The sequence below is a fragment of the Phacochoerus africanus genome, chromosome 3, assembly GCF_016906955.1.
Source record: "Phacochoerus africanus isolate WHEZ1 chromosome 3, ROS_Pafr_v1, whole genome shotgun sequence".
In the NCBI taxonomy this organism is placed as follows: Eukaryota; Metazoa; Chordata; class Mammalia; order Artiodactyla; family Suidae; genus Phacochoerus; species Phacochoerus africanus.
This window is the reverse complement of record NC_062546.1, coordinates 65123109-65149016: the sequence shown is the minus strand read 5'-3', so window position 1 is coordinate 65149016 and position 25908 is coordinate 65123109. Positions and strand designations below refer to the sequence as shown.

Sequence of the window (25908 nt, the reverse complement as noted above, 5' to 3'; positions counted from 1 at the left end):
ACAACTACCACTTAGATCTTGATTCTAAATACCATTCTCCAACAAAATAAACCAGGACTCCTCGGACAGGTGGTTAATTCCAACTTGTATTTTCCCTCAACTTGAACAGGGAAAATACAAGTTGAGCCTGGAGCATCTTAAGGTGTCAAGAAGTAAGGAAATGCTCAAAAAACAAAATGATGGGATATAATAAGGGGATAAGGGAGTCACCCTGAAAGAGCTCCCAATATGCAAAGCTGCAATACTTTGAGCAACAAAATAGATAACAAAAGTATGGGCATGACAATGTGAGAAAAAAGAATATATACATGTATGTGTAACTGGGTCACTTTGCTGTACGGTAGAAAATTGACAGAACACTGTAAACCAGCTATAATGGAAAAAATAAAAATCCTTATAAAAAAAGTATGAGAGTCTGTTCCAAACAATAAATGCCCATGAACCTGTATTGATATGAATAAATAAATAAGACAAACCGATGGTGGAGACAGAACATCTGTTCCTCACAGAATAATTCAAATTAATAAATGTAGAAGGAACAGGGAAACAGAAAATCACAAGAAGGCATATTCCTCAGTAATAATCTTGCAGGCAAGATCCACCAATTGGATGCTAAACTATATGAAAGTTTGAGGAAAAACAAGATATTCGCATAGTCCTAAAGGATCTCCTCCAAGATGCTTATTAATAACAAAGGTAAAAACAGTAACTTCACAGTGGAGTAGGTCAGCAGAGCTAGTGATCAAGGTCATTGATTGATCAAGATCACTTTGTAACTAAGTGATCAAGGTCAACATCCCCAGTTACTGACATCAAGTGCCACCTGCTATGATGCACTGAGAAGGGCACATCAACTTTTGTGCTATCCTTGAGGTAAAGCAGGAATTTGATGGCCCAGGAAAAAGACTGGAAAAACCTTTGAGGTAAGGGTGCCGGTTCCTTTTATTTTCTTATCATCTCTAAAGGGGAAAAAGGGAACTCAAATACAGAGAAAAGAATAACTCACACTGCTATAAAGATCCTTCAGATTCCTGGTTCTGTCATAATCCACTGTTTCCAGAACTGTTGTGTATTTGTCTTTAATCTGATGATAATTTTCTTTGTATTTCACCTACAGACAAAAAAGGATGAATTATTCTTTTCTGTTGTTTGACAGCACATAAAGACAATAACGGCTTGTCCTGGGAGAGAAGCACAAGGAAGACACACCTCACTGGCATTAATGCCGCTTTGAAGAGCAGTCACGTAGAGTGGTGTATCTGTGACCATGTTATAATTTTTTAGATTTTCTTTACCGTCTGCTGTGTATAATATCTGTGAAGAAAAACAAAGTCACTGAAATGGTAAAATGCAGGTATGCCATCCTCTTTAGCTATTTGTGCTAACTTAGCTGGGCCTTTATTTTAGGGTTTCTGCTTTAATCCTGACAAGGAGGCAACCGTTGTAGTCCTGCAGACTGCATGGCTGTCAAAATTAAGTTTCTCTTGACCAGGAGTGGGGTTTGGATCTTTGCCCGATCTTCTCTTCACTGTGTCATCTTTTCCATGCCTATATTCCCGTCCCTAACGGCAGCCCCTTGATTTCAACATTCCAATAGTCTGCCCTATGGGGGCTGAAGTTCTGCTGGGAAATTTCCAAATATCTACTTTTCACTTCAAAACTTAACTACTTATGGTCAAAGTATGTATTTGCATTCTACTCCCTGCCAGTTAACCTGAACAACTAAGGTGTAGATGCTTGAGAGTAGTTTATGATAAAACACCTCCCAGATAGCTTTGGTTCCCTTAGATCATGCCCCATGAAAGCTGCTTTCTCTGCCTGGGCACAGGCACAACCCCACAATTGCCCCACTGAGAGCACCGTGGACTCCATCGATTCACAGCAAGCTATTATTTCTACGAAGCTGACTCACCTGACTCTGGAGGTCATATGATTTCTTGGCATGGAGGATCTGGGGTGTATCCCAAACGTAGCATCCAATGCCCTTCAGCCAGTTCAGGTCATCTTTATACACATTCTGTAAGCAAGAAGGAACAGTGGAAGGGGACAAGTACTAACTGAATTCACAATAGAGCATTTGATAATTTCCTATCAGCCCTTGTCTGTGCTTAGCACTTAGCATTCACAGGGTGGGTTTCTCAATAGTTCATCACTTTTGTACAAAAGCAGTTTTGGTGCTGATATTGTACAGAACCTTCATTGGAACCCCAAGGACAGAGGTCATGTGTGTCACATGGTCACTCTTGCAGCAGAATGGTCTGTCATTTTTCTTCCTTTCTTTCTTTTTTTCCTCCTGATTTATAGTGGAGATTTTCAGAAAATTTCTTTTCAGGTAGAAGCCAATTTACACAGACTAACACTCTGTGACACTATTCCTTGCCCTATAAACAATGAACAAACATGGGTATTTTCCAGAGATTTATGACACAAGGACAAAATCTTTTGGGGGTGATTGTGATTTTCAGGGATTGGGGAAATATTCATGGAAGTTATTTATTCTATCTGAATTTCCAATCAGTTAATCAAGGCTGAGAGTGACACTGAAGAATACTGATTCGAGAGACACAAATTAAAGTCATGATGTTATTTTAAAGGATACCTTCAAGAGGATCACATAAAAACATTTATGCCTATATATATTTTTAATCCCAGAAAATAAAACCAAATGACTACCAAAACAAAACAAAACAAAAAAATGCCCTGGCCTAAAGAAGTTTACAAGGAGAACAGCAGCTAAGATTCAGTCTGATATTAAACATACTAAATATTTAACATAGGTGTTTCATGGCTCCAAGGGGATTCTTTCATCAAAAATGGTTACTCAAGCTACTTTGTACCAAAAAGCAACAGGGTTTAGGAACACAGGGACAACTGGAGCCTGGGGGTCCCTGGCAGGGCTGGGTGAAGCCTGTCATTTAGCCAAGTTGCAGAAAGGCCGTCATACATCACTCAAGATCTCCTGCGCGTTTCTGGCCCGAATAACATTGGGTTCTTCTGGAAGAGAGGTCCACTGGTGGAAGTAATGCCGGTATTCCAGGTCGCTGAGGATGTACTGGCACCTTTTAGCCAGCACATGATTCATCATATCATTGGGAATATGAACATTTGCTTTGGTGTCCTCATAGTGTCTTCTGTAGTTCAACTGAAGAATAATGTATTTTTGAAGACAAAAACAAGAGAGAATTAAATGTAAATCATTCTGATCAAATCTCTCTTAGAGCCTAATTTCCAATACAGATCAATACCTTTATAATAGACTAAGGTTAAAAAATAATACTTTAATATATTGTCCTTATTTTTTGTCTTTTTTTTTTCTTAGGGCCGCATCCATGGCATATGGAGATTCCGAGGCTAAGGGTCCAATAGGAGCTGCAACCACTGGCCTACACCACAGCCACAGCAACACAGGATCCTTAACCCACTGAGCGAGGCCAGGGGTCGAACCTGCATCCTCCTGGATACTAATTGGGTTCGTCAACCCCTGGGCCACGACCAGAACTCCATATTCTTCTTTTAAAAAAAATTCCTATCCTTTTGTAACATAGGGTAAAGAGTGACTGTGTTTCCCCCTTTTTCCAAATTCAGAGCCCCTCCTGTGTTTGGTAGTGTGGGCAGGAGGGAAAGGGTGAAAACTCGTAGCCATCAAAGGCACATAAGGCTGACTTGCAGGATGGAAGGAAAATCTTAAGACTGGCTCATTCCTCACTATCCCATGCCCCAGCTAATCTTGAACCAAAGAGTAGATCATAAAGAGGCAGACTAAGAGTACACTCAAGTGTGCAAATCTTCTGTTAAAGTGAACTTTGCTTACCACACTCCTCATCTTTTGGAAATCCAGACAGTGAACCACATTGGGGAACTCGCTGATTTCTTTTCCAGCCAGGTAGTGACCCTTCTGCTTCTCATAGGTCTCTTTGTACTTAAGCTGTAAAGTAGGTACAACATTGAGAATCACTGGGATTTTCTTTTTTCTTTTTTTTTCTTTTTGTCTTCTTAGGGCCACACCTGCAGTATATGGAGGGTCCCAGGCTACGGTTCAAATCAGAGCTGCAGCCGCTGGCCTATGCCACAGTCACAGCCATGCCAGATCTGAGCCACATCTGCAACCTACACCACAGCTCATGACAACACTGGATTCTTACCCCCCTGAGTGAGGCCAGGGATCCAACCCACATCCTCATGGATACTAGTCAGATTCGTTTTCTGCTGAGCCACAACATCAAAATCCCTACTGGGATTTTCTAACCAGCCTTTTGCTCCATGATAAAGACCCTCAAACCTTTGATAGGATAAAGTCCTACTGACCTCACTGTTCACAAAGTCAGCGTGCTTGGCTCCGACAATGGGAATATAGCGTTCATCCAAGGTATAGCCGTAGGCCTTGGTACCTTCCCAAGCCCCTTTATACAGTATCTAGGACAAAGATGGTATCAACAAATGCTTGCGTTCAACTTCTTTCAGACATCACTCAGAAGAAAGTGGCAAAATCGGGGTAAAATATTTACGTGTAAAGGCAAGGCTTAAATCTTCATTATCAGCTATTAGTATGCTATCTAAGGATAGGGCGCAATCTTTGGGCTTGTTGTAAATTAAATTTATCAACTCTGAGGTATTTTACAACAAGTTTACATTTACAATTCTAATAAAAGTGAAAACAAATTTGCACACAGGGAGAGAGTCACCAAAGTCTGCTTCCCATTGGGCACACACACACATACGCTCCAAACACATCACACTTAAGATTAGACGAATCAGAATCCAGAGGGCAAGTCCTCCATGTGTTGGCTAGGGATATTGGATGACTAAAGAGAGACCAGCCTTTCCCCTCTTCTCTCTGTTGGTGGTCACTCAGTCCTGTGTGTACCTAGAGCTGGGATAGCACTTGCTGCATTATTATTTATCTCATCATTTGAATGTCTGTCCCTCTCAATTGTAGGGGCTCTTAAAAGGTCTTTAAGACCCTTGAGCTTTTACTCTTCAGCACCTCCCACAGTGCCGGGCACATCACAGGGGCTCAAAAATGCCAGCTAAATAAATACTACTTGCCCTGACTAATGCTGCTTCTAAAAAAACACAAGACTAAATACAACAAAAATAATAGCTCTCCTTTTAAGTTCAATTATTCACAAAATCAGTCAAGAATATGAATACTGACAAGAGCTTAAAATTAGGAACTGGATTGTGCATCACATAAAACAGAACTTACGGTACTGTAGAGTTTTCCCATGTCTTTGGAGTGGGTGATATATGGAGTATCTGGAGAAAATATGTACTTGCCCTTTAATAACTTATTAAATGTTTCTTTATATTTTACCTGGGAGAGAAAACAAAACAAAATCTTTGATTATTCTAAGTAGATATTTAAAGTTTCACAAGATCTACCTAGGGAGATAGTAATTAATCTGCATTTAGAGATTACCAAACTGGTTAAATTTCATTATATGATATATAATTTGTAGTCTAATATAATGGAAGATTTTGGACAATAATTTAGATATTATCTAAAAGTGGGTACAGAATTCCACCTACTAGTGACATTTCCCACAAAGATTTTCTTATAATTTACTCCCCATTTTCTTTCCTTTTTTTTTTCTTCTTTTTACGGCAATACCTGTGGCATGTGGAAGTTCCCAGGCTAGGGGTCTAATTGGAGCTGCAGCTTCTGGCCTATGCCACAGCCATGGCAACACCAGATCCAGGCTGCATCTGTGACCTATACCACAGCTTGCAGCATTGCTGGATCCTTATCCCACTGAATGAGGCCAGGGATCAAACCTGCATCCTCACAGAGACAACATCAGGTCCTTAACCCACTAAGCCATAATGGGAATTCCTCCCCATTTTCTTATAAGCAGTTATCTGGAGTTAAGCAAGTCTGTCCAATGATAGACAACTAACTCCCCAGTCTGTGTACCTCACTATACACAAAGTAAACTTACGTCACTTTGATTGACTGAGTTAATCTTGGCCAAAACAACTGCAGGAGGATCCACCACACTTGTAAAGTTAGGATAGTTGGCAAGAGCATCTTTTTTATATTTTATCTGTAAAGAAATAGAGACTGTTAGGACAGGTGTCCCCCTACAAGGTACCTATCCCCACATGGCAGGTAAGGAGACCAGCTTTACCTAAGAAGAATAGGCTTTGTGTACCTGATTCACCATTTCCTGGTTCTTGGTAACCCTCACATGGTCCACAGAATCCAGGGGGATCCAACCAATGCCTCGGAGCCACTCCAGGTCAGCTTTGTAGACATTCTGAGAGTAGGACAGGAGACACAAGGCAGGTGTAAATTACCCAGACACAGGATGACAGACAGCAGATTAGAAATAATTTTTTTTCAGAAGCTCTGAGGCAATCTCTGTAGTGCTATTGTTTCATTGATTCAGTCATGATTTTACCTGTACACCTGAGCAATATTTCTTGAGACTGTTCCTAAGAATGAGGAACTATACAAGGTGATTTGAGGAATATGGATTCAAGAGGGTGTCTGAGTATAGAGAGAAGTCATTTACAAAGTGGACAGTGGGAAGCACTGAGTGCAACGCTACTCCAATGCTGTGGGAGCTTCACTCGTGAGCGTAAGAAAAGGTTTTACCAAGGAAGTTAGAGGTGGACTTGATGTAGTCATGTAGAAATATGTGTGGCATGAAGACTAAGTAAAGGAAAACATACAAGTAAACACATATGTATCAGAGGGTAGGGGGAGGCATGTCTCCCCTCCCCGCACTGTCTAGATTCTCTCAGGCCACCCCATACCAAAAGAAGGGGAGCTGCTAATCTGATCAAAGTTCCACGATGACCATCCTGCTGCAGCAACTGGTGAGCTGTATGTTCAAGTTCAATACCTATGCTACAGGCAGTCTTTGACTTCCTGTTTGCCTTTGGAGAATGCCTAGAAGATCCAGGCAGGATTAGCTCCTTGGCACACCTGAACATGATATGGATGCACTGTGTTTCCATTCCCTACAGACCACTGGTGACAGGTAGAGATCCTGATTCAGGCTTCACAGGAGATGGCCTGAGATATATTCTCTACTCCAGCTTTACAAACCTCTGCATGAGGGATTCTGGGCCCTCAGGCAGCTCATCAGTACTTTGTGTCTTCTTTGCTTTGATTGCTTACAAGCAACTCCTTCATAAATACCTTGAAGAAGTGAGACTTGGCAAAACAAAAGGAGGCATGCCCAGGTCTTTGATGATATTACTAATTAATCTTGCCAAGATCCCAACTTAATCCTAACTCCCACCCAAGCCAATTATTATTTTAAATCAGTTGATAATTTTCCATGCAAATGTGAGGAGCTGTTGATGGCGAGATGGTACAAAAGCAGTAGATTTTTAAAAAATTCACCTGATGTTGTTTAGAAATGCATAGCCAGTAGGCAAAGCAGTCCATCACAGCTCCTAACCTTTCTCTACTTCCTTTCTAGCCTCAATTCCCGTCTGGAAGCAAATTAAATAGTTCAAGTTCCAAGTTTCAGTGACTGGTGGTTTCAGGATGCTGCTTATGATTCTCACAGTAGACCATACATTTCTAGATAATTAAGAAACAAAAATCACTTACATCGCTCTGCAGGTCGTAGGCCTTCCTTGCCTGAATAACATCATTTTGGTCAGGGTGACATGTCCATTGATGCAGGTAGTTGCGGTAATCAATATCACTGACCAGGGTCTGCCCCTCCTTGGCTGCCACCACCGACACCATATCAGGAGGTATATTTATTTTGGCCTTTGTTTTATGATAGTGCTCTTTGTATAGTCTGTCATTCTGAATCTGGCCTGCGTGCTCAAACCAAACCAGCTTAGGATCATCTCTCATCGTTGGAACACCAACGTAATGACCTTTCTGCTTGATGTGGTCAGCTTTGTATTTCAGCTGGTGGGAAGAGGAACAGAGCTTCCATCAGCTTTTACAGGCACACAAAACAAAAGGAGCTTGAAATATTGGCAAATTCTGTCCCCTAGTTTTGTTACCCCCCCCAAGAATAAATATCAAAAAACATTGAAATAGATATGAAGAACTACCCATTTTAAACTAAATAAAATACTTATTTTATATTTCTGGTAATATTTTATTTGAAGGCCTAGAATTTTTAGAGAAGCAGGGAACAGAAGAAAAAATAAAGAATGCAAACAATAGTTTTTCAAGAAGCCAAGAAGAAAAAGAAGATGAAGAATGCCAAAAGCCCATGGGGAAAGGACCAGAAGTTATTCTGACATGCCCCAGCCTGGCCAGGTCTGCCAGCCAACAAGGAACACTCCACCATGCCTTAGCACAACTGGGTTCCTGTGTGGGCAAGGTCCAGCCTTTGCAAAGTGCATTCAGATCAGAATACATTACCTCGCTCTGAACATCACTAGAGTGATGGGCATGAACAAACGGCACAGCATCTGGAGGCAAAATGTAACCAGTGGCTTTTTGTTTCTCCCAGCTTTCCTTGTAGAGATACTGGAAGACAGAGAGCCACGACAAAGGGTTATACCGAGGAGTCAGAATGGAGGGATAAGTCTCCTATAGTTATATTATAGTCCTCTGCCCACACACAGTATCACGTATCCAGGTAAAATCCATACCTGGTCCAGTATCCGGGCTGCCTCCTGGGCAGCGTGCAGCTGAGGGGTTTCTGTGAGGGTGTACTTTGATTTGGTGTCGTTCCAATCTTTCCGATATTTAATCTAGAAATGAGAGGCAAGCAGGTAAGTTCCTCGATGTCAAGAAAACAATGTTGTCCAAGCAAACGCTAGCATCAGTCATCTCAGTGATGACAATTGATACCTCAGACAAAAACTTCACGCTGAGTGTAAACCAGTGTGAAAGCTTTAGAAATCGCATCGTCCCAACTGGGCAATTTTAGAAAGATATGTACTTACATCATTTAGGATTTCACCGCTCTGTTTCGCTGTCACATAATCAACTCTGTCATCCACAGGGGTAAAGTTGAGAGTTTCTATTTTCGTGCGATATTTTTTCTGCGGGAAAGAAAATAACTTTGAGACATTTGTAGTCTCTGGTCCTGTATGAGCTGAGAAAGATACACTGCATTTCAGGACTTTTCTCACTAGAAGCAGAGAATGTCATATTTCAACAATACCCTCTTGGCAACTTGGTTTTCTTCTTAGCATTTTTTAAGCATTTTATTTTATTTTTTATTTTAGTATTATTTTTTTGTCTTTTGTCTTTTCTAGGGCCACACCTTCGGCATACGGAGGTTCCAGGTCTAATCGGAGCTGTAGCCACCAGCCAACACCAGAGCCACAGCAACACAGGATCTGAGTCACGTCTTTGGCCAACACCACAGCTCACTGCAACGCCAGATCCTTAACCCACTGAGCAAGGCCAGGGATCGAACCCGCAACCTCATGGTTCCTAGTCGGATTCATTAACCACTGCGCCATGACAGGAATTCCCTAAGCATTTTATTTTTAACAAATGGGTTGACTTCTTATACCCTCCACCGATTTTAAAGCAGCAGGTTTGCTTAGCTCCCAAAGTCATGTAATGTATCATTATGTGTACTTAATGCATTTTTTTCTGTTGGATCAACTTCTCTCAGGTGTATTGCTATTGTTCACAAAAGAAGTTCTCCATTTATACAATTCCAAGCATTATTAAGTAAGATATATCTTATGGGTGTGGTCCCATGCTGTGATAGGGACAGTACGGGATATTTTGAAAAATGTACATCTGGCTTAAATGACAGCAATTAAAACTTAAAATTGCTAATAGGGAATGACTGCATTTTGGCTAACGTATTTTTGTTCAGTCTTGTGGGAAATATGCTGAATGGCAGGATAAGATCTTAGAATACCTCACTGAAGATATCCGCAGCATGTTTGGCATGATTGACAGAAACAGAATCACTTGGCATCCACCCAATCCCACGCAACCATTCCAAGTCGGCCTTGTAAATAGCCTGTGAAAATAAGAGGAGGAAGTTGGCGATCCTGGTCATGTTTATTCTATCCATTGGTCGGATGGAGAAATTCAATTTAAGAATGACATACTGGAGCAGGAAGAAAATTAAATAAGTAAATTAACTATGAGGCCAGGTGGTATAACAAACTGGGGCCATATTTTCTATTTCAAGAGGGTTAGCCTCAATTCAACTCCAGGTTATTGTTGCTAAGGGGTAATACATGTCCAGAACTGCATCTTCTGCTTTTTTCAATAAAAACAGGAAACCCTAGATTTGCATACAAAATTCCCTGACTTAAAAACCTGGGCAAACTAACTCAAAATTTTAAATACTGTGTCAGTTAAAAAAGCATTATCTATGCCTCCATTCTTTCCATGGACTGCCAATATTTTATTTATGATTTAAACCTCTGTTGCTAACTTAAACTCTATAGCAATAATATTTTCACAATAGTTGTCATTAACCTGATATAATTAAGAACTATATACACACTACCACTTGTGTTTTGTTTTTGTTTTGTTTTGTTTTTGTCTTTTTGTTTTTTCTAGGCCTGCACCCAGTATATGGAGGTTCCCAGGCTAGGGGTCTAATCAGAGCTGTAGCCTCTGGCCTACATCAGAGCCACAGCACCTCGGGATCCAAGCCGTGTCTACAGCCTACACCACAGCTCATGGCAATGCCAGATCCTTAACCCACTGAACAAGTTCAGGGATCGAACCTGCAACCTCATGGTTCCTAGTCAGATTCGTTAACCACTGAACCACTCCTTATTTTCCTTTTTGTGTCCCCACCTGTGGCACATGGAAGTTCCTAGGCTAGGGGTCAAATCTGAGCTACAGCTGCAGCCTATGCCACAGCCACAGCAACACTGGATTTGAGCCACATCTCCAACCTATACTTCAGCTTGTGGATCCTTAACCCACTGAGTGAGGCCAGGGATCGAACCCACATCCTCAAGGACATATATCAGATTCTTAACTTTCTGAGCCACAATGGGAACTCCACCACGTATTTCTTGATACAAAATCTGATCCTTCATGGCTCTGGTGATTTTTTTTGATACTATACTATAAGGTCTAACCAACACCAAATTCTTGGCTGTATAAAGACATGAAGGGATTGGGAGCTTGGGGTTAACAGACACAAACTATTGCTCTTGGAATGGATTAACAATGAGATTCTGCTGTGTAGCACTGAGAACTATGTCTAGATACTTACAACGCAGCACATTGCGAGAAAAAATTATGTATACATGTACATGTAACTGGGTCCCCATGCTGTACAGTGGAAAAAAAAAGTGTTGGGGGGAATAACAATAAAAAATAAATTAAAAAATAAAAAAGACATGAAGTGATGATGCAAGGTTTTAACAACATAAACTTTCTGGAAGTCACAAGGAAATGACAGAAGAGCTCAGGCTAAAATGCAGGGCACTCACATCGCTTTGCAGATCGTAGGCTTTCCTGGCCTGAATCACATCATGCTGGTCAGGCATGCATGTCCATTGGTGCAGGTAATTGCGATAATCAATGTTGCTGACCAGAGCCTGGCAGTTTTTGGAATGCGTGATGGAAAGCATGTCCGCAGGGCTCTGGAACTTAGACTTCCATTTGGCCCAGTGCAGCCGGTATTCCCTTTCATTCTGAATCTTGCCAGCTATGAGGGCCCAGCGGATCTTGTTGTCATCCCTGGCTGTGAGGGTTCCCACGTAGTGTCCTTTCTGCTTCTCATGGTCAAGCTTGTATTTATACTGGAGATGGAGAAACAAAACAGATGGATCACAGTACGGCTTTCGATGCACCTACGGCATTGGTTTGAAAAACTGAGGAGTTAAATGAGGCCACACTTACATCACTGGCAATCTCCCTGGAGGCCTTGGCAGCCTGAATGGGGATAGCATCCAGCCGAACATCACAGCTCATCTTCATCTCATCCCAACCTTCACGGTAAATTTTCTGAAGAGGAGGAAAAATAGGGTTATCATTCCAGATTCACACTTACTAATAACTCCAAGGGTTCAAGTAGAATTAGTATCACAGGGGTATGGTTCTGAAGTCTCAGAGCCAATTTAAAAAAAGAGAATAGGGGAAAGAATAATTCTGTACCATTGAACAAGTGTACAAAATCATGTTTGGAATCCAAAAATCTGAGCTTGACAAGAATTTTTTTTTTTTGAATTATAACATCAATGTAGTTGCTCATGGTTTATGTATTATTACTACTTATATAGGTGTATTCACAGCATTGGGATACATTTAAATTCAGATATTAATGGGCCACTATTGAATTTAATTTCTTTAATTCAATAATTCTGTTTAATTCTCTAATTCAATTCAGTTTTGTAATCTTCAGGATTATAAACTTTACATTTGTGAGTTTTTTTCTTTCTATATGGTTTCTTAGATCTTCTAATACTATTGATAATGCCAATTGTTTGGGAATGTTAAATCATCTTACTGAGGCACCACTGAATATAATGGCCATTTTCTAAGTATAGCACCTTTTTGCGTATAAATAGATATCTAATGAAGTGGTGGGTGATTTACAGAAAATTTGCTAAATATATGTTCACATTTAAGTGGATACATTCTGTACTGATAATGTACTGATAAATGAAATATATATAATTTAAATATATATCTCACACCTATCACACTAAGGGAGACTGAACAGGGCAGAAAGAAGAAATGAATTTCAATTACTGATAGTTTCATAGCTTTTGTATATTTGAAAAATGAGTGCTTAGATAAATTTTGTCCTTGTAATATGGACAAGTTTTGAATGGATTTTCATTCAAGTTTTTGTATGAATTTTGAGTAGGCCTATTTTAACATTTGACTTGTTTTCTGTAGCAAAAAGTATTCCCCACATTTAAATATAGTACACTAGAGAATATTTAATGCAAATGTATAACTATGTTTTTATTTTTGTTTTTATTTTTGTTTTTATTTTGTTTTATTACATATATTGTTATGCAATTTTTTTATTATGTAATATTTTTATGTGGTTATGTGTGTGTGTGTGTGTGTATCCTTCTTCTAAGACCAGACTTCTTCTACACACAGGAAAATCCCTGTGATCCACGAAAGTGGTCCCTTTCTTGAACTTGCTTAAACTGTGTAGTTAGCTATATAACTTATTTCTCTCATTTATTAAAAAAATTTTTTATTACTCAATGAATTTATTATATTTATAATTGTACAATGATCATCACAATCCAATTTTATAGGATTTCCATCCCACAACCCCAGTGCATCCCCCCACCCCCTGAACTGTCTCCTTTGGAAACCATAAGTTTTTCTAAGTCCTGTGAGTCAGTATCTGTTCTGCAAAGTTTGTTCTGTCCTTTCTGTCCTTTTTTGCAGGTGCCCTGATGTTTTGACATAAGAGTCTCTCTATATATATGAGATTGTTTTAAGTTGTTGGCCTCTTAATTGCAAGTGCATCTCCAGTTTCCTGCATTTGTACCCACCTCGTCTCATGATTTCTGATTTTGGTGGCATAATTGTGCGTGGATGATTTCGTATCTTTACAGTATATATACCTTTACTGGTGAGCCTTGTCATTGGTGGTATTTTTGTTTCCTGTTGTGGGCTTTTCTTTTCTGCCTAGAGAAGTTCCTTTAGTAGTTGTTGTAAAGCTGGTTTATTGTTGCTGAATTCTCTTAGCTTTTGATTTCTCCTTCAACTCTAAATAAGAGCCTTACTGGGCAAAGTAATCTTGGTTGGAGGTTTTTTCCTTTCATCATGTTAAGTATATCATGCCACTCCTTTCTGGCCTGCAGAGTTTCTGCTGAAAAATCTGCTGATAGCCTTATCGGGATTCCCGTGTATGTTATTTGTTTCTTTTCCCTACCTGCTTTCAAGATTTTCTCTTTGTCTTTAATTTTGGCCAGTTTGATTAATACGTATCTTGGGGTGTTCCTCCTTGGGTTTGTTTTATATGGTATTCGTTGCGCTTCCTGGATTTGAGTGAGTGGTTCCTTTCCCATGTTAGGGAAGTTTTTGGCTATTATCTCTTGGAATAGTTTTTCTGTCCCCTTCTCTCTTCTGGCACTGCTATAATACAGATGTTGGTGTGTTTAATGTTGTCCCAGAGTTCTCTGAGACTCTCTTCATTTGTTTTCAATCTTTTTTCTCTTTTCTGTTCCTCATTCATAATTTCCACTAATCTGTCCTCCACCTGGCTTATTTGTTCTTCTACCTCCTGTATTCCGCTGATAGCTGCTTCTAGTGAATTTTTTATTTAAGTTATTGTATTTTGCATCTCTTCTTATTTAAGTTTTATATCTTGTATCTCTTTGGTCAGTGTTTCCTGTAAGTTATCCATTTTTGCCTCCAGTTTATTTCCAATGTCTTGCATCATCTTCAGCATCAATAGTCTAAAGTCTTTTTCCTGGAGGCTGAGAATCTCTTCATCACTTAGCTCATTTTCTGAGGTTTTTCCTTTCTCCCTCATCTGAGTTATACTTCTCTGTCTTTTCATTTTTATAGGTTTTTGGTGTGGTGACCTTTTTACAGATAATAGAGTTGTAGCCTGTCTTACTTCTGGTGGCTGCCCCCCTTGTGGCTGAAGTTGGTACAGGGGCTTGCTGTATATCATGCCACTCCTTTCTGGCCTCCTGATGCAAGGGGCTGATGCCTGCCCCCTGGTAGGTGGAGCTGATTCTAATCCCTCTGGTGGGTGGGGCTTAGTCTCTGGATGGGATTAGAGGCGGATGTATGCCTGGGGGTCTTTAGGCAGCTTACTGATGGGTGGGGCTGTGATCCCACCTGGATTGTGGCTTGCCCTGGGGCTTTGCTGATGGGTGGGGCCAGATTTTCCCAAAATGGCCACCTCCAGAGAAAGGCATGCTGCTGAATATTCCTGAGAGCTTTGCTTCCAATGTCCTTCCCCCACAACAAGCCACATTCAGCCCTGCCTTCCCAGGATGTCCTCTAAGAACTGCAGTCAGGTTTGACCCAGATTCCTATGGAGATTTTGCTTTGCTCTGGGACCCAGTGCATGTGAAAATCTACGTGCACCTTTTAAGAATGGGGTCTTTGTTTTCCCCAGTCCTGTGGAGCTCCTGTGCACCAGCCCCACTGGCGTTCAATGCCAGATGTTCCAGGTCTCTTTCTCCTAGTGCCAGAGCCCAACACATGGAAGTTTGATGTGGGCTCAGAACTCTCACTCCTGTAGGTGAGTCTCTGTGAACCAGTTACTTTCCAGTCTGGGGCTTCCCACCTGGGAGTATGGGTTGCTTATATAGCATAATCACCCCCCCTGCCTCTTGATGTGGCCTCTTCTTTTTCTTCTGGTAGGATATCTTTTTGAAAGTTTCCAGTCCATTTGGTTGAAGATTGCTCAGCATTCAGTTGTAAATTTTATTTTTTTTAGGAGAGAAGTTGAGCTCCAGTCCTTCTATTCACCATCTTAATACCATCAAGCCTTATTTCTCTCATTTTATCTAACAGACTTCTAAATTCTCTTCCTTTTCCCAGGCATATAATGATTTCTTTAAGAATTATCATTTCATCTTTTTCTTTCCAATATGTATTTCTTATTCTTACTTTTAGGTAGTTGTTCTGGCTTGAATGAGAAACTTAATCATTTAGTGAATGCAGTAAATGTTAAAAAATGGTAATGCTAATAATGGGCATCCTAGTTTTATCCCTGACTTGAATGAGAAGCTTACTTACTGAGGATGAGCCTGGCTTTGATTTTTAAGATTTATTCTTAGTCACGTCAAGAAAGTACTCATTTATTCTTATTTTGCTAAATTTTATTTTTGAAGAATGAATATTAGATTTGGTTACACATCTTTTCTTTTTTTGGGGGGTGGGGGTTTAGGGCTGCTCCCATGGCATATGAAGTATTCCCAGGCTAGGGGTCAAATCAGAGGTTTAGCTGCCAACCTACACCACAGCCACAGCAAGTCCAGATTCAAGCTGCCTCTGTGACCTACACCACAGTTCATGGCAATGCTGGATCCCTGACCCACTGAGTGAGACCGGGATCGAACCGGTGTCCTCATGGATACTAGTCAGGTTTGTTACCACTGACCCACAATGGGAACTTCACACATCTTTTCAAATCCAAAAAAAATGAGCATGTGATTGTTCTCTTTTGTCCAATTTACATTATTAGGTTTCTGAATATGGAACTTTCTTGGCCTTCCTGAATGAACCCTAGTTGATTACATCATATTTTCATGTACTACTGAATATTTCATTTAAGATTTTTTTATTACTGGTCTACAGCTTTTACTTGTGGAACTATCTTTGACAAGTTTTGATAACGGTGATGGATTTCCATTTTTCATTAGGCTCTTTGGTAGTTTATTTCTTGAAGTGTGATTTCCCCTATGAAATTATCCAAGTGTCCCTGACATCAGAGAGGAGGGAGGGTCTTTAATAACCCTTTTAATTTCTTTTTTCTTTTCTTTTTTTTTTTTTTTAGGGCCACACCTGTGGCATTTGGGAGTTCCTGGGCTAGGGGTGGAATTGGAGCTGCAGCTGTAGGCCTACACCACAGCCACAGCAACACCTGATCCCAGCAACACCCCAACATCTGTGACCTATGCTGCATCTTGCAGTAACGCTGGATCCCTAACCCACTGAGCAAGGCCAGGGATAGAACCCGAATCCTCACGGACACTACGTTGGGTGCTTAACCCTGAGCCACAACAGGAACTCCAACCCTCTTAATTTCTTTCAATATGTTTTTATTCTTTCTCTGGGGTCAATTTCACTAATTTACAATTTCCTTAAAAATCCCCTAGATATCTGGATTTTAAAATTAATTTGCACAAAGTTTTGCAAGGAATTCTCATAATTATTTTGTGTTCATCTGAATCTGTTGTGAATTTCCCTTTCTTGTTTGTGTGTCTCTTCATTCCTCTTTGTCCTTATTTCCTTCCCTCTTTGGTCATGTTGACATTGCCTCACCAGTACCTGGCCTTGCCCAGTGATTCAGAACCAACGATCTTGCCCTCTCTTTCTCCCAGTCAGAAACTGATGTGGTGGAGGAGTGTCTTCCTTAGCCAGTCAATCTTCTCTTGGCTATGAAGAATTCTCTAGTGATATCTTGCTAAAAATTAGGTGAATTTCCAAACAAAAGGGAGTCTGTTGAGGTACTTACATTGCTCACATTGAGGGCGTTGGCTCTAGCAAGATTAATTTCTGGAGTATCAGGCATTATGTGGACTGAAGTTTTATCCTTGTCCCAAACTTCTCTGTACTTTGGCTACAGAAAGAACCAATAACAATAAAATCACTTCACAATATGTAATTTTGCTGGTTGCAGTGCACAACTTTTGATTTTTCTGATCCAAAGTCTTTTCATCTTAAGGTAAAAATTTCCAGAATCTTTTCACATGTTACTCAAATTTGATATGACATCTGTATTAATACCTTTTATTAGTCCTTTGCATTGTTGTTTAAAATTAATAAGCAGCAACAAAACAGTAAGATTTTACTTATTAAAATCTTTGTTACCATCAATATTATCTTAAATAGATTAAAGGTCAATTATTTATCATTTCTTTATAACAATGATTTGATTTTAATTTAAAGAATAACATGACTTACAATACTAATATTTTCAGCATTTGACTTAGCAAGGACCACTTCGGGTGTGTCAACAATACTTGTATACTTGAGTTTGACCACAGGTGTCCGATAGACACTGTCTCGTAGGATCTCCTGGGCATTTTTGACTCTCAGTACTTCAGGTGACCCTTGGGGCATCCAGCCAATACCACGCAGCCACTCCAAGTCAGCCTTGTAGAGGGCCTGGGAAAGAAAAAAAAGATAGGAGAGGCAGGGTTTTTTAAACTGTGGTACAGAGAGCAAGCAGTTTTTTATGTCACATTTTATCTTCCACAGAAATAATAAAGCTGAGTCTGGGCCTGACAAACCTAATTCCTTATATGCACAGAAAGATTTGTTCTGCTTTGTTTTTTGTGCCAGGGTATGGGGCGGTGTGTCTGTTGGGCACCTATGTACATTCTAGGAGTCAGCATGATGCAGGAGTGCTCTGCTTGGGGGATATGTGGAAGATTTTTGAACTTTTTTTTTTTGTCTTTTTGCCATTTCTTGGGCCGCTCCCGCGGCATATGGAAGTTCCCAGGCTAGGGGTCTAATCGGAGCTGTAGCCGCCGGCCTACGCCAGAGCCACAGCAACACGGGATCCGAGCCGTGTCTGCAATCTACACCACAGCTCACGGCAACGCCAGATCATTAACCCACTGAGCAAGGGCAGGGACCGAACCCGCAATCTCATGGTTCCTAGTCGGATTTGTTAACCACTGCACCACGACGGGAACTCCAGATTTTTGAACATTTTGATAATCATCACACTAGCCAATGTGAACTTTTAAGGCAATAGTAATAGGCTGTCCAGTAAGTTTGCCACACAGCAGCCAGACGGATCTTTATGAAATTCACCATTTAAATCTGATGTCACAACATCCCTGAAACTTATGGCTTCCCATTGGTCTTAGGATAAAGACCAAAATCTTAACATAGATTAGAAGTTCCTACCTCTTCTTCCAACCTCATAAGGAAGGTGGTTCCTTTTACCTGTGCATTCTGCCCACACTGGACTTTCAGCCAGCGGTTTGCATGCAAGCCCCTTTGCATACATTGCTCTTCCTGCAAGGGTACCTCTTGTGTCTTTTGTCCAAAACCAACTCCTCCTCTCCTTTCATACCCCTAAGTCTGCACTTCCCTTCATAAGCTTTCTTCACCTCACTTTTTCATAGAGCCATGATCATTCTCTCAGTCATCCCATTTTTACTCATAGTTGCTGGTTAACATCTGTTTCCTGGTTATCAATGTGAACTTCTTAAAGTCAGGATCTTTGTCTTGTTCTTCATTATTCATCATTGTACCTCTGGTGCTCAGCACAATGCCTGGCACATGGTATGTTTAACAATTATTTTTAAAGGGATAATTAAGATTGGGTTTTCTTTTTCTAAGATAGCACTCCCCTTCGAATTAGGATTTGCATTTTCTTGGCTGTCTAAACCTGTTTTCTCAGAGATATGTCAGTGGTTAACCAGACAAGATTGTTCTATGTGAAACACCAGTTTTTAATTTCTGTTTTTAAGTACACGAGCTGCCCAGGCCAGCATACCAATTATTAATTTCATAAAAAACCACTGTGTTCTTCAGAAATCTATTTCAGTAATTATTTAAAAGGATACAAATATCAAGCTAAAAAAGGAGTAAGGGGAGTGAAAATGTAGGAAAATTTTTACCTTAATGAAGAATGTTATGTGCTTTAGTGTGTATAATACGATGGATCCCAAAATTCAGAAGAAGAAATTCTTGAAGAGGCTTACATACAGATTTTAAAGCTTCCCTTCTCTAAGAACTTGATTGATATGCATCCCTTAATACACTAATGTGGTTACAGTTAATGAAGAGACTGCATTTCTCTAGAAACTGGCCTAAATTCACCAGCAGGCAATTCATTTCAAATGATGGATATACTTTTCTAAAACAAACTCATTCATTATGAGAAAGCATCTATTGAAGCTTGTAACCAAGTTCAGATAATTAAATGAAGGTATTAATTCTACACAAGAAACAAACATCTAGATGGAATTCATCATTTTCAAAAGATGGAAAGGGCAGAAAGTATGAGATAATCTAAAAATACTTTAGGTAAATTAATGAAACATCCTGTTGTGAAGAATACCAAGGTAAGGGAAACTAGTGAGTATGCAGCATGCTGCTAAACTTTTAATTCAATTTCAAGGAAGACAGTCCCGGTGATTCTTCAACTAAAGAACTGTGCGAATGCCTATGTTTAATAAAGTACAAACAGTGCACACATGGACAAATCTACAGAAAAAATTCTGGCAGCACTAATAACAATAAAAATGAAAACTTTCATTCATTACCAACAGTGAAAATTAATAAACCCAGCAGTAAGGCATGGAATTAACAGACCCGGTAAAATACTAAAGGGAAGGCTTAGGTAGGGAGAGTTGTGTTTTCTCGAGCACTGGAAGGGGTGACTGGGCAAAGCCATGGAAGGCATTCTTCCTGGGGAACAGGCCACCCGTTAGGTACCACAGTTGACGCTCACTGCACAAGCAACAACTTACATCACTCTGCAGGTCGTAGGCTTTCCTGGCTTGGATCACATCATTCTGGTCAGGAAAGCAAGACCACTGGTGTAGGTACTGGCGGTAGTCCACGTCGCTGGCTAGTGCCTGGCCTTCTTTGGCAGCATTGATGGACACCATGTCCACTGGGATGGTGATCCTGGCCTTGTGGTCATTGTAGGCCTTTTTGTAGAGTCTGTCATTCTGCATCTTCATCACATTTGCTGCCCAGACCAGTTTAGGGTCTTCCTTGGCACTGCGACATCCGATGTAATGACCCTTCTGTTTCTCATAAGCAGTTTTGTATAGATACTGGTGGGTTTGAACAGAAGAAAGAAGAGTTGTTTCTCCAAACTCACTTTTTCTAGACAGCCTGCTCAAATAACTCCATCTCTCTTATGTTACCCTTTGGTGGGGAGCACTGTTTTTCTTTAAATTTATACTATAAATTTTAGACTTCTTGATACAATGGTTTGTCTTCTACATTTATATGCATAAAAACACTGTGAACACCTCAAAGGCAAGAACTGTGCTTCTGGATTAGCCCTCAATATAGGATGGTCCACTGTTCCCCAAACTTCAGTCATCCTTTGCCATTCTCACATGTTTTACCAAAAAACACCTGTATTTCACATCTGACTTTGTCAACCTAATTCTTTATTTAGATAACTCTTTTTTTTTTTTTTTTTGGCCATGTGGAAGTTTCCAGGCCAGGAATCAAAACCAAGCCACAGCTGAGACCTGAGCCACAGCAGAGACAATGCTGGGTCCTTAATCCACTGAGCCACAAGGGAACTCCAAAATAAATATATTTTAAAGTGTAAACTTAAATTTTTAAATTTTTATTTATTTTTTTTGTCTTTTTGACTTTTCTAGAGCTGCTCCCACAGCATATGGAGGTTCCCAGGCTAGGGGTCCAATTGGAGCTGTAGCCACCAGCCTACGCCACAGCCACAGCAACGCAGGATCCAAGCCACATCTGCGACCTACACCCCAGCTCACAGCAATGCTGAATTGTTAACCCACTGAGCGAGGCCAGGGATCAAACCCACAACCTCATGGTTCCTAGTCAGATTCATTAACCACTGTGCCATGACAGGAACTCCAAACTTAAATTTTTTATTTCAAAATTTATAATCCTATTTAAATGGGAAAAATCAGTATTTTTCTAGAACACATTAAAAACAAACATAATTTAAAAAAATGCTTGTCCATGTGCTGCATAAAAGTATCACAGGAACCACCTATGCATGCTGCACTTTAAGAAATAATAGACTTCTCTGCAAGTGCTTATAATTAAGTGATATTGAGAAGAGATTGAAAAGAAAACCAAAATCTGTGCTTAAACATATGAATAGCAGAGCCAAGCAGAGAAATAAGAGGGTCATCAAATTGTTGTGAAAGCTATTCTTAAATTTGGGATTTTAAAGCAAGACGCTAATCACATGACCTTCATTTCATTTAAGTATAAATCCTGGGGAATTAAGTTAAAGATTAGTAGTAACTCTCTGTGTGTCTGTGGTTAGTGTTTGTTAAGGCTGGACAAGGAGGAGCTCTTACATCACTGGCAATATCCCTGGAAGCTTTGGCATGCTGGATCCCGATGGCATCTGCTCTCAAATCATAACCTGTCATCTTGACGTCTTCCCAAGCTTGCTGATATTGTTTCTGTAAATGGAGGTTGCAATGCCACAGTCAATCTGAAGAGGGAGCTACTGAGTCAACATTACTGATGTGTTCAAGACTACACATGAACAGTTAACACTGAAAAATTAATCTCCCCTTAAGATTTATAAAATAGACTGGTTTCACACTGAACCTAAGTTTCAGTGTGTGTGTGTGTGTGTGTGTGTGTGTGTGTGTATATATATATATATATATATTTTTTTTTTTTTTGGGCTTTCTAGGGCCACGCCCATGGCATATGGAGGTTCCCAGGCTAGGGGTCAGATTGGAGCTATAGCTGCCGGCCTACACCACAGCCACAGCAACGCAGGATCTGAGCTGCATCTGTGACCTACACCAGAGCTCACCACAATGCTAGATCCTTAACCCACTGAGCAAGGCCAGGGATCGAACCTGCAACCTCATGGTTCCTAGTCGGATTCGTTTCCACTGTGCCACAACGGGAACTCCAATATCTCTATATTATAAACACACACTCAGGTGTGTGCACAAACACACACACTTATTAAAGACTAAAAATAAAAGGAACATTAGGGAAATGCCTTTTGCTAAATGCTCTCTGGAGCATATTAACAAAAGGTTTGGTAAGGCAGAGGATATTGTGCCTTACGTTGCTGATCTGCATGGCGTTGATCTTGGACTGCAGCATCAGTGGTGTGTCAGCTGGTATGTTCACATTAGCCTTCTCTTTGTCCCAGGCATCACGATACAATGGCTGGTAAAAATGAAAAAACAAAGGATCACTGGCTAGTAAATAAGCCAATCATCACGTGAATAAAATTACAGGTACAATTAAAGGTTCTTTTTCAATGGGTTCAGATATAAATGTAGAATTTTGTTTCCAAACAAAATTTTGTTTTCATCTCCATTTTTATTTAGAAGGTGCCCAAAGTGACTTCAATAAGAAGAGTACATTCATGTGCGACATAATATATATTTAAAATGAGTCAGAAATGTGGTGGTGGTAAACTGATCCTCTTCTATTTATTCACATGCATTTATCTGGCAGGTAAGCCTGCATTGCAGGTAACTGTGATAATTCACATTGCTAATCAAGTTCTGGCTTACTTGGACCAAATAACTATCATAATGTCTAATACTGGGGCTACTTCTGGACTTTTCAACTTACTTCATGGTTGAATAGCAAGAAAAAGGTGGGTTTTTGTTTTTTTTTTTCTTTTTTTTCTTTGGTCTTTTTAGGGCTGCACCCTGGGCATATGGAGGTTCCCAGGCTAGGAGTCAAATTGGAGCTACTGCTGCCAGCCTACACCATGGCCACAGAAACTCCCAGATCTGGGCTGTATCTGCGACCTACAACACAGTTCATGGCAATGAGCGAGGCCAGGGATCAAACCTTCGGCCTCATGGATACCAGTCAGATTCGTTTCTGCTGAGCCACAACAGGAACTCCAAAGGTGGCAGTTTTGTGATCATGGTGTTAACTGGTGGACCTCAAAATGTGTTCAAAGTGTACATCAGAGTCTATGGAACATGAAGATGCCTGCCACACTTACAGTGACCAAAGAGTTATCTAAGCCAATGAAATGCGGATGCTGTTAATTGGCTAAATGAAATTCTACCTGGTTACATGCATGTTCAAGATTCTAACCCTGGTGTTAGCAAAGTTCACAGTTATGATTCTTACTGAGACTTCAAATTGTCTGAACATGTCATCAACTGACTTACCTCACTGATCTGTACAGAGTTGATCTTTGCCAGGATGACTTCAGGGGTATCAACTATGCTGGTGAATTTGAGGGCCTCAGGCCTTATGCGATACAACCTTTCATTCAGGAGCTTCTGGGCATTCTTCACTCTCATCACTTCCACGGAACCCTCTGGCAACCATCCAATACCCTTCATCCACTCCAGGTCTGACTTGTAGACATTCTACACGAAGGAGAGTACAGAAGCGTCAAATGTGCCTATGATGCCAACAAACCACACTTAACTCACTTCTACTTAAATCAGCTGAGGGCCAGTCCCATGACCTCAAGGATCAAATTTTTTGTTTGTTTTTTTTGTTTGTTTGTTTTGTTTTGTTTTTGTCTTTTTAGGGCCATACCCACAGTATATCGAGGTTCTCAGGCTAGGGGTCGAATCAGAGCTGCAGCTGCCAGCCAATGCCACAGCCACAGCAATGCCAGATCCGAGCCACGTCTATGACCTACACCAGAGCTCATGGCAACACCAGATCCTTAACCCACTGAGCAAGGCCAGGGATTGAACCTTCATCCTCATGGATACTAGTTGGGTTCATTAACTCCTGAACCATGACGGGAACTCCCAAGATCAATGTTATATGGTAATATTTGGGTATTAAATCTCTGGCACACATCTCTGGGAGAAGTGCACAGTATCCTACAGGAACTGGAGCAGGGCTGACAAGTGGCGCTTATGGAATGACAGACAGCAATGGCACATAATTTCGTTTTTATGCAAAACTGAGTTGAGCTTCTGTGTGTTCACTACTTGAAATATGCCTTTTATGGGAATAACATCTGTAGGAATTTGGGAGAAATATGCTTTTTATGCAGTAAGGGAATAACATCTGTAGAAATTTGGGAGAAAAAGTCCTTACATGCATATGTAGAGAGGAAAAAAATACATATCTATATTTGTATGCACCTCTTCTCTTTCTCTCTGAATGTATTACTATAAAATATACATATATATTTTCTCCTATATGTGTCAGATAATTTGACATTTAATATTTCCTTATGCTTACATCTATTTCTGACATTTAGATAGCTGATTATGCAAATATAACAGATCAGGACAACTGGGATTGAACTTTTCTGCCTAATTACATAAAATGAGAGTGATTTTCATCTTGATGAGGGTTCCTTGCCACACAAGAAGGAATCCTCTATAAGATAAAAAATGTTCCTAAAAACTCTACAGAAATATACAGAGTATGTTCGATTCTATTAAGATTACTGTTTAAATGACATCCTTAGGGAACACACTGATTAAACACACAGAACCACATCTCCCCAGGAGTCCAAGACAGGGTACACACATCGCTCTGCAGCTCATAGGCTTTCTTAGCCTGGATCACGTCGTTCTGATCTGGAAGACACGTCCACTGGTGCAGGTAATTGCGATAATCAATGTCGCTAACCAGGACCTGGCATTTCTTGGCCTGAACAATGGACATCATGTCCAATGGTGTGTTGTGAATTCCTTTGGACTTCTCATAAGCTTTCTTGTATTCTCTCTCACTCTGGATCTTGGCAGCGTGTATAGACCATACCAATTTAGGGTCATCTTGCAGGGTGCGGAAACCCACATGGTGGCCCAGTTGCTTCCGGTAACCTTCTTTGTATTTGTACTAAAGTTGTGTAAAATCAGATAAAAAGACAGAAGAAAATAATGCATGAAGAAGACTTTGCATTAAATGTTTTCAGAATATTTTTTTAGCCTTAATGTAAATTGACTCAACATTGGCCATCACTAGTAGCTCACTTTAAGGAAATTAGGGCTATTTTAGATGGTTTCATAGAGGGAATGAGCAAATCAGGAGGGAAATAGTATGGTGATCAAGAGTAATAAAGAAAATAACTTAACATTTACTGAGCAGTCACTGTATAGAAGACACTGTTGTGAGTGCTTCAAATTTATTAGGTTGATTTATATGAAATCGCTGATTTTTTTTAGTTAAAAATAGATGAATAGTGGCTATTATAACCTCATTTAATTCCCACAACACCTCTATGAAGTGGATATTAGTATTGTCAGATATTTCAAATGGGAAAAATAAGGCACAGTGGGTGTAACCATGGTCCCTAGTTGCCTGGCAAGCGGAAATTAGGTCAGATGGTTCCCAAGAGTGCTCAAAGTACTTCAGGTAGGAAAAAAGTCGTATGTGTGGCTTTGGAGACAGACAAAGAAGGTGCATGTTTCAGGAATGGAAAGCAAGCAAGGTTGATGGTTCAAATCAGAAAATGACAACAAAAAACCTATGCACAAGAGTTTCCATCTTGTCCCATACATGTTCTAAGTGCCTTGGGACCAGAGTAAGATAGTTCCTGTTTCTTTCCTCTATTTGTATAATAGAGGAAAGTGTAGACAAAGGGGAGACAGAACCAGGAATAAGGCAGATATTGTGGATTGGCTATGCTTTTAGACAAAAAAACCAGGAACAGGAAGGAAGAGACAGATACATGAAATAAAAAAAAAAATACAGAAGAATTTGAGGAA

At 40.2% G+C, this 25908-nt stretch overlaps 1 protein-coding gene across 22 annotated transcripts in view; it reads right to left on the bottom strand.

Moving 5' to 3' along the window:
* NEB (nebulin) overlaps positions 1-25908 on the bottom strand; it is a 220175-nt gene that overhangs the window by 68948 nt on the left and 125319 nt on the right. For all 22 annotated transcript variants that reach the window (XM_047771926.1, XM_047771945.1, XM_047771947.1 and 19 more), the window contains exons 85-107: positions 24728-25039; positions 23392-23595; positions 22316-22420; positions 21580-21687; positions 20020-20331; positions 17492-17695; positions 17043-17147; positions 11771-11875; positions 11359-11670; positions 9813-9917; positions 8875-8973; positions 8578-8679; positions 8345-8452; positions 7568-7879; positions 6153-6257; positions 5940-6044; positions 5207-5314; positions 4306-4413; positions 3812-3925; positions 2945-3142; positions 1913-2017; positions 1210-1314; positions 1007-1111 (exon numbers count right to left, since the gene is read on the bottom strand). In XM_047771926.1, the coding sequence (XP_047627882.1) occupies positions 1007-1111; positions 1210-1314; positions 1913-2017; positions 2945-3142; positions 3812-3925; positions 4306-4413; positions 5207-5314; positions 5940-6044; positions 6153-6257; positions 7568-7879; positions 8345-8452; positions 8578-8679; positions 8875-8973; positions 9813-9917; positions 11359-11670; positions 11771-11875; positions 17043-17147; positions 17492-17695; positions 20020-20331; positions 21580-21687; positions 22316-22420; positions 23392-23595; positions 24728-25039 (3546 nt within the window). The remainder of the gene's footprint in view (positions 1-1006; positions 1112-1209; positions 1315-1912; positions 2018-2944; positions 3143-3811; positions 3926-4305; positions 4414-5206; positions 5315-5939; positions 6045-6152; positions 6258-7567; positions 7880-8344; positions 8453-8577; positions 8680-8874; positions 8974-9812; positions 9918-11358; positions 11671-11770; positions 11876-17042; positions 17148-17491; positions 17696-20019; positions 20332-21579; positions 21688-22315; positions 22421-23391; positions 23596-24727; positions 25040-25908) is intronic.